Below are 16,690 nucleotides of genomic sequence, written 5' to 3'. Positions count from 1 at the left end.
TACACAGATTGCTAAATCCACTACATGATGACTCTATGTGGCTCTAGTTTCTATGCATTATTTAGATGTGATCTAGTATTCTATGAGTAATTCTAGTTTCTGTCACAGCAGCATTGTCTCTCAGAATCCAATTCACTGAGCAGGATCATGATATCAGTCTTCTAAATTTACTTTTTTTTTATAACCTGTGACATGAATGAAGTTCCTATTGCATGTCACTCCTAAAAGACATCCATCCAGATTCGCTCTGAAACTGAGATTTCCAGAACACAGTAACTCTCTATTGTGATCAACCTCTGCAGAGTCAGTATTACTGAGAAGACCACATAATATGATGGTTTGAGGTTTAGATACAGAAAGTTGACACGTAGGTTGACCTATTTAGCTTCTAAAAGTGAAGATACTATTTATGGACAGGAAGAAGGGAAATCTTCTCTGGAGACATTATTGGTCAGCTTTTACTGCAGAACCACAAAGTTCCCTCCTTTCCACATACTCCTGTGGGAGGGTTCCTCTTGAACTCTGCTTGAACCCCAAAGGCCCTGAATAAATATCTTCCCCACCACCTCCGCCTTGAAGCCAGCCTGCCAAACCCTCCAATTCAAAAACAGTATCACAACCTTTCAGCTCAAATACAGTAATCTTTTGAAAAATAAGCCCTGTCAATAGTTTAATACAAACAAGGTGCTTACACATGTTCTTCCACCTCTACCTATTAGCTACTTCTTGGGCAGAGACCAAATTTAACTCTTGCTACCTGGCAGTACGTGCACAGCAAATTACTAGATGCTTGAGATAAAAACTATGTGCTTGTATCATATCACATTAGCAAGTCCAACTTCCCTTCTGAGAACCTTTTTCAGAAAGGAAATTATTATAAGAAATTATTATAAGAAATTACCAATTCATAAAGCATTTACAAAACTACTGTATTTCCATAGCATGCTTTCAAGGTGCTCTATTTCTCTTAAAGTTGGAGAAGAGTAACTTCCTTAACCAAAATACTTGAGACTACTTACCTTGTGGCTTTGGATTTGAAGCTGGACGTGGGGACTGTCTGACTGGCACACTTCCATTTATTCCCTGAGCCGCTTCATTGTGTACATTCTGCTCAACTAGCCTGGTTGTTACACTTGCTGTACAAGATCTAGTGAATATTAAGGACTTTGGACAGATGCTGCTGCCTGAAAAGCAAACAGGTACAAAAAAAAACAACAACAAGTTAGAAACCGGATTAAATATGTAAGGTAGAATGTTTATAAATACATTTATTTAGCGCTAACATTTCTCTAGAGAAAAACAGAATACTTGGCTTCTTTTTGAAGAATATCTCATCCTAAAGACACGCTTTGCCTTTCACTGAAATTTATTATGTTGCTTAAACCTTGAAGACTTGGATATAAAAAAAAGATCTCCACCATGCCTAGCCTAGGCTCTCCTACAGAGAGATTACAGTCTCTAACAGACTTCTTCCTATTTGAATTGTCAATGGGTTTCTTCAACACAACTATAGAAAAAACAGCATTTTAGTTCAGCGATTCTACTTCTGTATTCAAAGTGTTCACAAAACGCTATACATTCAAAATGTTTCCTATTATTATTATTATTGAAGGTAGCATCCAAATATTATCCATATATCCATACATCCATATCCATATTATTATTATTAAAGGTAGCATCCAAAAATTAGATAAATGTATTACAACTTCTCTGTAAGAAAGGGCTCCTAATGTAAGTATTAAAAAAAAGCAAAGCACAAACCAGCTGATACTGCTATTACATTTCTTCCTAGCAGAATGGAATTTAGTCTGATTAAGAGGATCAATCTACTGGTATTTGTAGGAAAACTGGAAGCAAATATAACACAAATAATATTCAAACAATGGCACGTGTAATAAAAACACTTATTTGAATATGCTCACACCAGCCTGAACCGTAGGCTTTTGTTGTGGGGTTTGAAAATAAGCAGTTCTGTAAACACAATCAAAAACTTGAAATACTATGAAAGACCTTGAGATCTCACTTAGGTCAATATTAATTCTTCTCTGAATCAAAAAAATTCTACAACTCATTTTGTGGGGACAAACAAGGGAAAGAGAAAAAACCCACTTATTTATTGCAGTGTTGTCATGTCTATTTTCATTTTTAACAAAATTATTAGAGTAGAGTTTGAACACTTAAATTTACTGGTTTTATTATTTGCCTTTATTGTTTGCTTGTACTTGTAGAAACGCAAACATTGAGTGGAGCTTTGTTTACATGTTTCCAGAAAAGCAAATCCAAATCCCAGTCAATCATTTCATAAGGCAATTTCTGATGGATTTTGAACAACAACTTGTCTGCAGAGTCTGGACCCTCTGATCTAATCCATCTTCCTATACCACAGCAAAATCCATCATATCAAGCCATTCCTAGCAACAGCCAAGCCTGCTCTTGGACAAGAAGTGGAAAGAGATGCCATATCTATTGTTCATGATTCCAACAATATTTTCAAGTATTTATGTTTTGTTTCTTAGAATTTTTTTTTTCCATTTCCAATACAGAAGTTACCCTACAACAAGAAACTGTCTCTGCAAACATGGAAACTTGCAGAGGTCCACACAGAGATCAACAACTCAGCCCTATCCGAAGAGCCAGTACTTGGATCACAATGCATGTAGGACATCTGTGGCTGTAACACAGCATCTTTCCCACTTCTATTTCTTTCAATTAGCAAGAGATCTCCTGAGAACATAAAGGTGGATGCTTCCAGAACAATACAGAGAATTTAATGAGGCCCACCACATATGGAAGCTTCTCAGATGTTTGTGATCTCAGTCAGAAATTCCTTAGCTCTGCTTCCCTGGGTACTACAGCAGTGGGAGCTCCATCCCACACCATTCCTCAGTCCCTAAGTCACCTTAAGCGACATTTCTGTCCCTCCTATGGAGATGGGAGCACTGGAAGCTCTTAGACAGACCAAAGAGATGGTACAGGGTGTCATACCAGCGAGTCTTTCTTGTCTCTAAAGAGCCAACAGGCTGAATTCCCTTTTCTATAGAATCCTATACCATACTGTCACAGTTTACACTTCAGTTGGGGTATCCCCAATTCAAAAACAAATTTGAGAAAGTAACTCCTGACAGGACCAGTACAATCCACAAGTCAGGTTGGCAACTGAATATAATTTATAATACTATGTTCAGATCAGTCTTATAACTTCGCAATGAGGGTGACAGCATGAAGTCTTAGAGCTTTCTGAAAACTATTTTGCCTGCAGATTTGACAGCTAATACACTTAAAAATATCAAATTCCCCCAACTGTGGCTAAGTAAGGGTCATTGCTGCTGTCAACTCTTCAGCCCAGCACTAGAAATTTCTCTTAAAACGGTACCTTGTTTATTAAAAGGGTTCCCTAAGGAAACAAGGTACTGCTTAGGTCAGAATAGGAACTTGTTTTACACCCACAACTTTATCAAGGCACTTATTCCTGTTTTAGGTTATCACTCGTGATCACTTTAAGCCAAGGCAGATACAGAGCTGCTGCTCAACTCTGCTGCTCAAGCTCTGTGGTTTGTCACTCCTCCTCCCTGTCACCGTCCACTCCAGCTTCTGCTTCTGGCTGCTCCTTCCCCTGTGCTACCACCAGTGCTTGTTCAAACACACAGTGAGATGAGTGGCAGAAACGATGCAGTTGAAAGCTGCAGTGTATTTTATATTGGTTTGACCTCATGGTCACCCCAGCACTACCGCTGGCACAATGGGACAGCCAGGAGTATGTCTGGAAGGGGACAGCCAGCTCCTCTCGGCAGCAGCCCTTACTGAGATCGGTCTGAAGCAATCATTTAAATGCAATCCCAGTCCCTCAAGTAGATATTTAGACTTTGATTCTACTTGGTTTACACATGCAAACACAGAACCCTCATACAAAGTCCAGAAAAAACAGGAACAGCTGAAAACAAACCTGTAACGCAAAAAACATGAGGTTGCCTTAAGAACTGATTTTGTTGACAGCATCACATGCCCCCCCTCCCCACCAGATTAGCAAATATTAGTTGCATTCAACGGGCAAAAGCCATTTTGTAAAGCTTGTCCACTGTAATACAAAACTGTAACATCAGCAACAGGAAAGATCACTTCTCCATAGCAGGATCTTTTGCAACTGCTTACAGAAAACCAAAACTCCAAGAGAACTTGTGATACAAGACACCTAACAACTGAGCACACAGGGTGTGCAGGGAAACAGAATGTATTCAAATTTATTGTTGTTGTACAAGCTGTTACACAAATTATTCACCCTGTCTGGAAGCCATATTTGCTGGAGATGGACATCCAACATACATTTAACCTATATTTCAAACTAGTAATTCTGTTAATCATGTCATATCCTCAAGCTATGTGTTTTAAAGAGTAATATAGCCACCTCAGGATGAACAGTGTTCTTCATATGTAAAGCTGGAATGGAAAAAGGTAAATGAACTCTAGCCACACCATACCTCATACAAAATTAGGTAGTCAAATTCTCTGGATAAAAAACATTCTTTAACATCCCTGGAGATCTAAGTCCTGGTTTCTAGTCAGTGGAAAGTATTACTTTCCAGGTGATGCAGGCAAGAAAATGATGGCAAAAATACAGGAATTTTTACCACAGACCTCTATCTAGTAAAAAAGACTGGTAGGTATATTATAGCAAAATCCCAAATCACATAATTTGCAACACACTATAAAAATTCCAAACACTTGGTCCATAGTCATCATTTTGCACATCAGTAGGGCTGCTCAATTCTGTCTGTTTTAGCACTCAGTAATACAGTCTACCTGTTAGAAATACAGGTGTTGCTCTCTAAGCACAACTTAAAATACCATCAGATATGCAGAAAGCCAGACATGTTGCAAAACCCTGCAGTTTTTACTGGGCTGAATTAGACTCCCATTGTGATTATTTCTGACCTGATTAAAGAAAGACTTGCATGTTAATGTTATTTCTATGCATTATAATAGAGATTTTACTCAAACTCAGAAATGCAACCAGCAACAAAATGCTTCCAGCCATTTAATCTGTTCACTAGTACATGACTAATACTACTTATTATAATCAACGATTATTAGATACACTGAAGAGGAGAGAAAAGTGGGGAAAGATTAAAAAAAATAAAATGGGGGTAGGCAAAAGCGTAAGCAAGAAAGAGGAGGTAACAAGTAACTAACAGAAGAGAAACAAACACTGCACATTTGATAAGCACTTAATTATTTTGCTTATCATCTGCAAGGAAATTAGAAGCTAGAATACTTGCAGATGTGCTTGCATCCACAAGAATGTCTGAAGTTAGGTGATGCTATTTTTTCAGAGCATTTTAATTAGAAATAACTTGGAGCCATGAACATTTAGACAAACAATCAGCCATCTTGAAATGCCAGTGACACAGAAAATACGGCTAATTTATATTCACAAAAGGTAAAACTAATGTTTTAGTATTGGATAGGTCCTCCATCAGATGTCTTATGTTATATTTATTTGCAGGCTCACTTATAGTACATAGAATATTTACACTGTCACAGCACTGTCTAATTTTTACTGCCATTGTGATCCCACTCTTATCATACATTTTTTATTAAAGAAATGCAGCATTTTTGGGTATAACCAAAGTCTACTGGGAAAGGGTTACTCTCTTGTGACTGCAAGGAGGCAAAATTGAAGTCTCAAAATTACGTCTCTTAAAATTACATAGCCATTATGGCAGGTAGTATATATAGCTATGGCCATGACGTTCTACTGCTAGATCTTTTTACGGAAGATCAATGCAAAGCCTTACCCTGGATATATGTGGAGGTTCAGCTACCAGTCTATCTACGAAAACATTGGTTAAGCCACAGTAACCAACCACACAATCTCCTGATCTTTTCAGAAGAGCATTAAGGAGCACTGAAACTACACAGACTAATTCAACCCATCCGCTCACCAAACACCACAGGAGCTGCAGCAAGGCTAGGACGAGAGTAATCAGCCTCTTGAGCAGAAACGAGAAGGCAGCCAGCAGCCTCTCACCCGAGCACTTACAACAACAGATTTCTCAAGGCTTGAGCAGGAAATCTAGTAAATCAGGTCATGGATTTTGCTGACAACTGTGTCCAAACCTCCCCGCAAAACTAAGTATCTAGTAACTTGGTACCTACCCTTCACATGTTTGTCCTGTTTGTGAGAGGAACGGACATGTTGCTAAGAGGCTTATGCTGCTGATGCATATCCAAACACATTTTAAAAATAATGTAACTAAGCCCAAACTATATGGAAAATCAGGAGCATGAAGGAGAACAGTAGCAAGTCTGGAGGTCCAAGTATCCTCCTCCAAACTCTATTAAATGCTGCCCCTCTCAAGTTAATTACACATTTGTGTTTTGATATATCTTCACCTCCCCCATCACAATGATGACAGAGTTGTGAATGCTCTGCAGTTGCAGAACAGCACAGAAACTTCATACTGATATTCTGCTCTGCGCACGTGAGCTCTAAATGTTAAACATCAGGCCAGTCTTTACTGTGGTGAGCCACTGCTGAAATACTGCGAACAGTTGATAACCCAATGCTGCAAAAAGAGAAAAAAATAACTTCTGCTGAAGTCAGGATGGCTGTCTCACTGAAGATATTAATTTTCTTTCTGCCGGAAGGTGCTGGCCAAAAAAATAAAAGACAAATATCAGAAGGTTTAGAATGATCTTTGAAGAGTGGAATCTTGGCAAAGGACACATATCAGGTTCTATTAAAGGATTAGTTCAGATACATACACCAGTAATATTTAAAAATCTAGGGTGTTTTTCTTGCAAGGCTATTCTCCAGACACAGGCAAAAATATTCTAAGTTCAACAGATGAAGGTAGAACACTTTGTTGCTATAATGAAGATGTAATGCATATAAAGCAATTATTCCTCACTGCATGGAAACATCCAGAGGACTACCAAACAAATATTAACCTCCCTTTCATAGCATTTATTGCTTGGAATAAATAAATACGATAGGTATAAATTGTATATAGGAAAAAGTGTATTGATATTGCTTCTTTAGTTCAATGACTGTTCTGAATGCACTCACAACATTTGATGGTGAGGGTAAGCAGATGAAACAACGTTGGACTTAAAACTAGCAAGCCAAACACTTCCTACACAATACTTGCTAAGAACTAGAAAATATTTGACTTCTTGGTAGAGATGCTGCCTTACACAGTAACATAGAGCAGAGGTTTCCAAATCATGGTATGTATAAGATCAAGTGAGAGCCAATTACAAAAGCACAGGGAGTAGTAATACAGAAGGAGAACCAAAACAAGCAAGTTTAACCATGGACAACACACAAAAGATACTCTGAGAAACAACTGTGAAATTATTTCAAAAGTCATTTCTAATGAGCTAAGGTGGGTTGCGCACAGCGTCGATGATAGAACCCAATTCAAAGTAGATACATACTCATGTCTGCTTGGTTTAAGATGAGACATTACTGCAGTGGTTTGGTTTGTGAGTATTCCTGAGACCCAAGTATTGAATGTTCCCTCTTCTATGTTTTGTCAAGCTTTATAGTTCTCCTGGGCAAAAGAAACCGCGAATCTTTCCCACAGTAACTTTCAGTTTTAAGCTAAAATAGAGCTTATAGTAATTGCTACTAAATACCTACATTACACCAAATTACCAGCTACGGATGCCACCACATTTAATCAGGTTACCTGCTTCAAGTGTAATGTCCAAGCTTTACCAGGAAGCACTGAAATATTAACAAAGTAAGATTTAACATCAATAACCTCCTATCTCAGTCTCAGTCCACTGTATATCATGCAAAGTAGAGGACTAAGCGGTGAATTGCATATTCACTACAAATGTCCTGCCAACCCTGGCTACAGCAGGCAGACTCAGTGTGCCTATGTCTGCTGTACTGTCTGGCTGTGATCTTTGTTCTTTTGGCTCTAATCTAATAGTCATTTCTATGCAGGCAGACCTGCGCATCTGCTGTGAGTCTCAGTTAAATGAGTAAATCAGAAATTAATGGAATTATTTTTTCAACATTTGTCTAAATTTTGGATTAAGACAATAATTTAACATGCACGGCTGGTGCTGTTCCAACAAAACAAAATTCCAATGAAACAAAAAGCACTGTAAAGGACTTTGAATGGCTTTTTGCCCAGACTGAGCACAAAAAAACTACTTCCTTAGAAGTAATTATAGTTTCTCCATGCAACATGCATTTATTACAGTCCTTTCCCCATCAGAGAGGGCACATTCTGGAATATGGAGATGCAACGTGAGGGAAGGAAAGTCAAAAAACCTCCTTCAATACGTGGAGTCTTTAAAACTCAAAGTTAATTTGATAGCAGTCCAAGTGGCATATACTATGAATGTTAACTAGTCACGTAAAATAAAACAGAAAAAGAAACAGTGAACAAGTTTTAAAACTCTATTAAAAAGGACAGTTTTGAGGCTTCTGAGAAGAAGTCCCCTGCAGTCACCATCTTCTACAACTCTCCTTTGCTACACCACTTTGCTGCAGTCTAGCAGTGCCACTGCTCACTAGTCATCCAATTTTTGGAGGCAACTGGTGGCGAAATCAATGATGAGGCACCTTAGGGACAGAGAAGCTGGGGGGTTGCTGATGAACACAGGCAGAATTACAGAGCACCGCTCATAAGACAGGTTGTAAAGGCTGCAAGTCACAGAGATAACATGACAGCCTTAGTACTTGCCATTGCTACCGTGGTTTTCTACTCCCACGTCTTCCCCCCATCACAGGGTGGGCAGGCAGCAAACCTTTGGGCCTTGCTACTGACTGCGCAGCTGCCCCAGCTGGCAGGACCTCCAGAAACCTGCCACAGGAGAGCAGGGGCATTGGAGGGAACAGGCAGAACTACCCAGCTCGGCGGCTGATGCACACCGGCATCTCCCTTGACTGGAAAACACTGATTTAGAAGAGGTTGCCAATGCACAGCTTGCAGTTTGAAAGCAGTAGCTTATGACTGAGGTCCTCTGCCAAAAACACAGCATCTCTCCCACTAAGGTTCTTATGAGTCACCTACAGTCATATACACTGGGACAACAGCTTTGCTGATAGTGGTCATTCATCAACCGTTTAATGAATAACAGAAGTTTCTTATGCGCACAGAAGCAAGCAACATTCAAGCCATGCCTCCAGAAAGATGTATGATTGAAGAGAGAGCTCCAAGCAAGAGAAGTTCTCTTTACAGGAACCAAAAACTGCTCTTTCACATATTATACTTAGTTCCTGTATTACAAAATATTCCCTCAAATTCTTGTTTTCACTTTGGTATTTGAAGATGTATTATCAAGCCTAAAATCAAAAGACAAAAAATGCAATATGTTCTTTTACTTGTAGAGACTTTTCATAGCCTGTTTTTCATGAAGTAACATCAATCTCTCTCTCTCAGCAGCTTTGGAAAATATTTTTTCTTCCTTTTTATTCAACCTATCTACAAGTCTTTAGAGTGACCACAGTTCCTGACCCTACAAGCCATGTATTAATACCATGAACTTTACAGAGGTAGGAACCACAAGGTTATCAGAAAAAAACAAAACAAAACAAAAACAAACCCCACAAAAACAAATAAAAAACCCCTACAAAAATGAAACCCACCACACTCCCCAAGATACGTGTACATTAAATAGCAGCAGTTTCATCACTCCAGGCTAAGTTGATGCTGTCACCAAAGTGAGCCACCCTGCTGTTACTGCCTCATTTCTACACCAGGTAACTTCAGGTAACTCCTCCCTCTGTGGCAGCACAACCTTTTGCCAGTGCCATAACACATGATGGCTTCTCACGTGGCTGTATTTCACAAAGTCCCAGGAGCACCCTGACTGCATACATCAGCCTCTTCCACAGCCGTGATCATGGGAAGAATGACAAGCTCTATATTCAAGGGTCACTTCCTCCCCTCCCCGCCCCAGCAGCTCTTTACAGCTTCCTGCATGCTTGATGAAGGAAGGGGTTGAGTAAGGTTGTGTGGCTTTTTTTAATTCCTACTGCATTAATAATGAACCCTAGCATGAGGAAAGATGAACAGGAAGCACCTCCACTGAGTTTTCCCCAAACATTTTTTTTCCTTTTACAGTCTTCTATGTAGAGCTGTGTAAGCAGTGCCCCCTCAACAATCATTTTAATTAACATTGAATTTTTTTTCACTGAATTTTCAGTTGACACAGGCTTATTTTGCACACATGGCAATCCACATTTTTTAAATGTCCTGAGCTCCTGCTTAACAAATGAGACACCTCATTTGTGCAAGCAGACTCACTGATCACAGAAGAACCACTTGTCTGTGTTTCTTTCACTTTATTTGTTGAGTCTTAGGATGATTTACTTTCCTCTTGTTATCATATATAAGATAAAGAGTATGACACCATGCTGGGCAGCACAATCTAACTTCATATTAAGAAGAGCACCTGCACTGCTGCAGTCATGTGAAGGAAAAAATGCAGTTGATTGTATCCCATACAAACCAGTGGAATGATTGAAGAGGATATATTAACATATGCTTACTAGGCAAGTGCAGTGATATCTGGAACGATGCAAAAAAGACCTTCCATTCTATAATTAATAAACTGTTACAAAATACTGTGCTTAGATTTTTAGACAAATACTGACAGGTTGGGGTTTTTTTTTAAATAAGAAGAAAAATGTGAACTAACTACAAATATCACCATTTTGCTCAGTATGCAATGCTTCAGAAGACTTCTCCAACAAGTCAGTCACTGACATTTTCATCTTCTAATCGGCCCAGTTGTCTGTGCAATTATTTCATGTTCATCTCAACTCAGAGCTATTTTAGAAAACCTCCGTATGCTTTGAAACATGAAACCAGATACTTCTGCTGATAAAAGGACTGTTAAGAGAAAGCATTTTTAGAAGCAGGATGCTAAAAAGCCCAAACCAAAACAAAAAAAAAAACCCAAAAGACAACCAACCAGACAAAACCAAAGCAGGGGAGGAAGAAATAATTTAATTATGGAAAGTTGAAACTTCAATTGATCTATTATTTCAAAAGATTTGAGCAGATGCTGAATAAATACACAAGCTGATAGCATTCAAGTAATTTAAAGATATAAATACCTAACATAATATATCCAAGATGCAGAAGAGCCGAACATCCAAACAGAAGTAAATTATTCAATGCAAGCCAACAAAATTACCACTGATCGATGGAAACCGCTTCCCACTTCCAACTGCTGAGGCAGTCCGTGTGTCCAGCCAGCATCTGACAAGCCAAAGCCCATCCAGCAGCCAGCTGTCACCGACACAAGTTCTTCCACCCACTCACCTCCCTCCTCCTACCACTTTCTGTGCATCAGTGCTGGCACATGTTTAGCCCCAGAGGCAGTCTGGGAAAGCTATGCCATCAGAAATGTAACCTCTCCCAAAAAAATAAAGCAGCCAGTTTCATGCATTCATTCACCTTAGATGCACCGGAGCTTGGGCAAAGATGCAAGACAAGATTCCCTTTCCAGAAGCAAGAAGCCGCTAGATAATGTTAATTCTGTTGAATCATAACTCAGCGGGGTCAGAGCAAACAGCAGGAAAAGAAAAGAAAAAAATAAATTTAAAAAAATCTATTCTCTAAAAGTGTGCAGCTTGAGTTTTAAAGTAATACGCCCTAATCAAAGAACAGGCTGCAGAGTATTAACTGTACAACATCACAACAGGCTGCCAGGTGCTACTCCCTGTCATTTGAAAGACCACAAGTAAATATAAAATTGCCCACTTAATAAAGAACAAAGTGCGGGTGGAGAGGGAAGCGCGGCTGCCTGTCCCTTCCAGCAGCACCCGGGGTGCAGCTGTGCAGAGCTCCAGCTGCTGGGGGCCCAGTGCCTGTCATCCCCCCCTCCCGCCCCAGCTCGGGGCAGGCGGCTCGCCGTCAGGCTCCCCAAACACTTAATCCTTCCTGCCAAGTAATTAACAACCATCATCTATGAAACACAGAAAAACAAGAAGCTCCCTGGGAATGCTCCCTGCATCAAACCAGAAATATAAAGAACCCAAAGCTGGACACTTCACAAGAATTCAAGTGCTTCCTGCTTTTGACCTGTTTGGAAAAAAAAAAAAGAGTAAGAATAGCCACAAAAAAAGCCTGGTTTAAGTACATTTAGGGCCTTCCTGTGAAGTTATTGAAGAAGGACCTTCCTTGTCCAGTCCCTTTAAGGCCTCCCATAATTATGTCAGCTTTTACATTGTCTTCTGTCCATAAGGAAGAAGAGAGTGCTCATCACTTCACACTAACTCATAGGTTCATAATCATCCTTACAGAAGGAAGTCAAAGAGGAAAAAAATTCCTTAGCCCTAAATTTCCAGGTGTGACCATCGTTTGCACCATCCACAGAACTCACTCCAGATTAATAGACATGCACATCAGTACAGTTGCCTCTTGAACATTATACAAATTGAAACAGCCCTAATTTTATACTATGAACTGGGTGAGACATACAAATTCAGAACAACTCTATTGTTTAGTCCTCTCTCTCCTCCCTTTACCACATCTCCATTTAAAACAGGCTTTTTGTTACAAGAAAAAAAAAACCCACAACTATATGATGAATGGAAAATGCCTTTTCATAAAGCTTAAGTTGCAAAAAGTAAAATAAGTTTTCATGCAGACTTGGATGAATATTTACCATACTGTTCCAAAAAGCTTAACGGTCATATGAATGTTTATCTTTGAGTGTGCAAATGGATAGGAAGTGCTTTAAAAAAATGTCATGCAATGTAAAAAACCAAAAACAAACAAACAAACAAACAAAAAACCCAAACAAAAACAAAAAACCCAAACATTAAGCCCAACAACATTTCATAAAGAGAAACAATTCTGTAATAGCTCAAGTTTTGCGCAACACATCTGAAGGATGTGCAACCTTTCGCTTTGCAAACATTTTGAAAATGAAAACATTTCAAGGCCTTAGAACGGACCAAAAAAGGCTGCTCGAACCCCAACAGCAGCTACACCAGACAGAGCGAGACAACCCCCCACCAAGAAGAGAAAGTTTTGTCCCCTCCATCCCTCCACATCCCCGTAGCTCCAGCTGCTTATTTCTCACCCGCTCTGACACCCGTTGGGTGTCTCTGTCCAGGCCAGCGTAACCCCTGCAGCCAAGCGGACGCTGGTTTTACCACAGGAGTTCTGTGCTGTGTGAGAGAGCTGGACTGGTTTGTGAAGGAGACCAAAAGTCTGGGAAAGTCCCAGGGAGGGACTGGGCAGCCTTTTGGCAGCAACTGCCCACCGGATCACTTCAGCTGTTCACACAACTGCAGCCCAACAAAAAAATGTTGCTGACTCCTATGCAATATTTACTGTTTTCCTTAGAGCCTCAGTTTTTGGCATCAGAAGAAAGAGTATTAAAACATTCATTTAAAAACAAAAAGCTGATGGTTTGCATGTTGGGAAAGAAGGTTTTCCAAAACACAGAGAAAAAAAAAAAAATCTATGAAATTACTCTTAAAAATATAATGTTTGTTTAAGGCTAAACATTTAATTTCTTTTATAATACAAGGTTTGGCAATACTCCAATCCCTCTACACCTTACTTGATCTTACCCGGTTGTTGCTCCTTCTTTCTTTTTCTTTGGTGACAGATCATGGTTGCAAGGGACTTTTAACAAGCAAGAGTAATCACAAAGTGTTAAGTATTTTATGGCAATCTAAAGGAAAGATTGTTTTCCCTAACTACCTAACCTTCTCAAGATCAATCATTGCCTGTCGATTTGTAAGGAACATACGGGCACTGCTAAATTTCAAAACTCATTGTTAAAGGAATTTAATCCCTTTGTTTTATGACAATCATAAGCTAGGGGGGAGGGAGGAGAAAAGATGGGGAAAAGGAGTACTCCATAATTATTTTGAATTTTTAGTAAAGACTCAAATTCCCTTGGTTTTATAAGCATTGATGTAAACCATTAGACTGTTTGTATAGCATCTACCATGTAAAAGAGTAACATAAAACTCAGGGTGCTGCAATCACAAAGCAAAGCATAGTTATGGTACTAATGGAAACATTTAACACTCTGCTGACCTCTGAGTCACAGTATCATTGAACTTTTCAAAATAAGATTGCTTGAAATCAGTTTTTCAGTGATGCTTTCATCCTATAGTGAATGCTACCATTAAAAAAAAAATATATATATATATCTGTAAAGTTCCAGTCTTCAAAAGCATGAAAGCCCTAGAAAAGGTGCATTCTACATATTTTCCATACTTGTCTTTAGTACTTGGAAAAACTGCTTTGCTCAGGCACATTGTAATACAAATGAATAAACTGTGATATGAATGTATACCTTCCTATAGGCACTGTCCCTTCAGGTGTGCTACTCCCCTCTCACCTAGTCCCAGCAGTCAGTACTGAAATGGTTTCTTTCCATTTTGGACTGGAGGCAGCGAGTGCTTCAAGCAAGCGACCGCTGGTTCTCTCAGATACTATTTAAGAGTGTCCAGGGATATTTGTCCACTCAATTTCAAACCCACACAGACTGGAACTACTTGCTGTCACCTTTTCTATGCATGCTGTCTACATCTACAGGTCTCTCACACCATTCTGAGAGGGTCACCTTAGGAGATCTCTGTGCTGTTCCATAGGCTGGTAGAAGCTCATCCCTTCTTACCCTTCAAGCCAGGTATTTGCACCATAGTCCACTCCTGCATTAACTGCTTTCATACAAATCCTAAGTGGAGTCTGGGAAACACTACCTGGAAAATATCTTGATAGTATAACCTATGTCACCCTTAAAGCACATATAAGTATATTTTTGCTTCATACATTTGATCACAGAAAAATAAACATTTAAAAAAAAATTTAAAAATCACAGCTTTACCGATAACATTTGACATTCAGACTGCCACTGTTAGATGCAAACATAGTGTAAGCTGAAATAAGCCAAAATAAGCCAAAGGGCTAAAGGGAAAATGAGTTGTAATACCGAAAATAGTATGGCACCACACTGAGCTTCCTGAAAATCCGGATGGGTTTAATGTTGCGTTTACAGGAAAAGACTATGCATTACAGATCCTAGAAAACAGCTCTCAGGAGCCAGATCACTTCAAAAAAGTTTTCTACATCCACATGCAGACTTTTCTCAGGATATGGCAAAATGACAGAGTGGGAGGAAAGGTGCAATTCCCATCCTTTTGGTTGATTATCAAAAGCTAGAGGGAGAAGGGCAGTTTCAAACTTGATCATAAAACAGGTAAGGAGCCAACAGAATGATTTTAAACCAAGTGTTCTTTGTACCCAAGAAAAAGAAGATGCTTACAAGTCCTGAAATCAGGAGAGCTGGTTTAGAGCTATTTACATGCATCTGCTCCAAGCTTCTCCAGCATATCTCTCAAGCTCAGCCAGTGACTCCCTTCCTCTGTTTAGTCTCAAAGGGCTTTCCAGAGGGAAAGCAGCATTCTGAGCCCAATCCTTCCACAGACCCATTTCATCTTTCTCTCTGTGGAAAACTTAATTCAGAATATTTACTGTCTTAGAGTAAGCTGTTATGGCTGGGTAAGCATTTTAATTTAACTTGCCCTAAACTGAACTTTTCTCAGGACTGAAAAATGCCCTCACGTAAAGCAAACCAGTAATTTCAATAGTATTCATAAAAAAATCCATTTCAAGCATATTTAAAATGAAAATATCCAACCCTTTCATGGGATGGTGCAATAAAAGAAATCATTAATTCTGGAAGCCAATTGCATACATTAAATGTAGCATAAGCATCAGTTAAATGGATTATTGTAATATTGTATGTGAAAAGCTGAGCATAAGTCAGAAGTGCACATTACTTCCTAAAACAATGATAGATGTAATTCTTAGAGCAAGTTCTTACTTATAGAAGTGACCTATAGAAACTTTGCAGCTATAAACAGAGCTCAATGCATCTGGCAAATAAGCGGAAACAACACCCACTTATAAACATCACAAAACTGATTTGCTTTTAAGAAAGTCTCAATAGCAGCAGCAAAACGAGCCAAAAGCAGCAGAGTCCTCAGTGTGTCAGATGTGTTAGGCAAGCAGTTCAAGAGACCTCAAGCTCATTTACTGAGAATAGGAGGAAAAAGCCACCGGAGCATTCCAGCCGTATTGCATCACAAGGCAGCTGAATGTTCACCGCTTCTTTTGCTTCAAACTAGAAAAGTTTAACTCTTGGCGCCTCTGGGGACACAATTACACCCCCCCAAGCCTTGAAGAGATGAAGGTTTAACAGAAGCATCCTGTTCAGCCTTACCTGGTTCAGAAGACATTGTTTATAAGTATAATCCAGTACCACCGCCCAAGGAACTGATTTCACAACTGTAATAACCCTACGACAGGCTCACATATAGACCTATTTACAAGACCTATAAGCGGCCAGCAAGGACTTCTTGCCAGATGTTCAGTATATGCCGACAGTTTACATGCTGGGTCTTTCAATTATGCTATGCTCCTCCTCTTTGTAGGCAAGCCTGTTTTAAGAGGAAAAACGTAAGCATGCAAAGCAGTCCGCTTAGAGAAGAGAGTGAAGTCTGTTCACTATTAAAGAGGAAAAACAAAGAAATCAGCTTATGTAACCTACAAACTGCTGGAGAAAGGAGGAGAAGGAGGAGGAGGGACTACTCTAAGTTGTTTGTCTAATGCCTCAGCTACTACGAAAGTTTTGTCACTATTAATTGCATTGATACTGCTTTAGTTTCAAAGAGCAAAGTTAAAGGACA

At 39.4% G+C, this 16,690-nt stretch overlaps 1 protein-coding gene across 1 annotated transcript in view; it reads right to left on the bottom strand.

Annotated features, from left to right (window-relative positions):
- The window catches only part of FGD4 (FYVE, RhoGEF and PH domain containing 4), a gene marked incomplete at its 5' end in the record, with an annotated part of 113,367 nt that overhangs the window by 38,334 nt on the left and 58,343 nt on the right, over positions 1-16,690 (bottom strand). The window contains one exon of the mRNA XM_080342480.1: positions 1,020-1,184. Coding sequence (XP_080198606.1) covers positions 1,020-1,184 — 165 coding nt within the window. The remainder of the gene's footprint in view (positions 1-1,019; positions 1,185-16,690) is intronic.

Source organism: Nesoenas mayeri, assembly GCF_963082525.1.
Source record: "Nesoenas mayeri genome assembly, chromosome: 1".
Taxonomy (NCBI): Eukaryota; Metazoa; Chordata; class Aves; order Columbiformes; family Columbidae; genus Nesoenas; species Nesoenas mayeri.
This window is presented reverse-complemented; position numbering and strand designations above follow the sequence as displayed.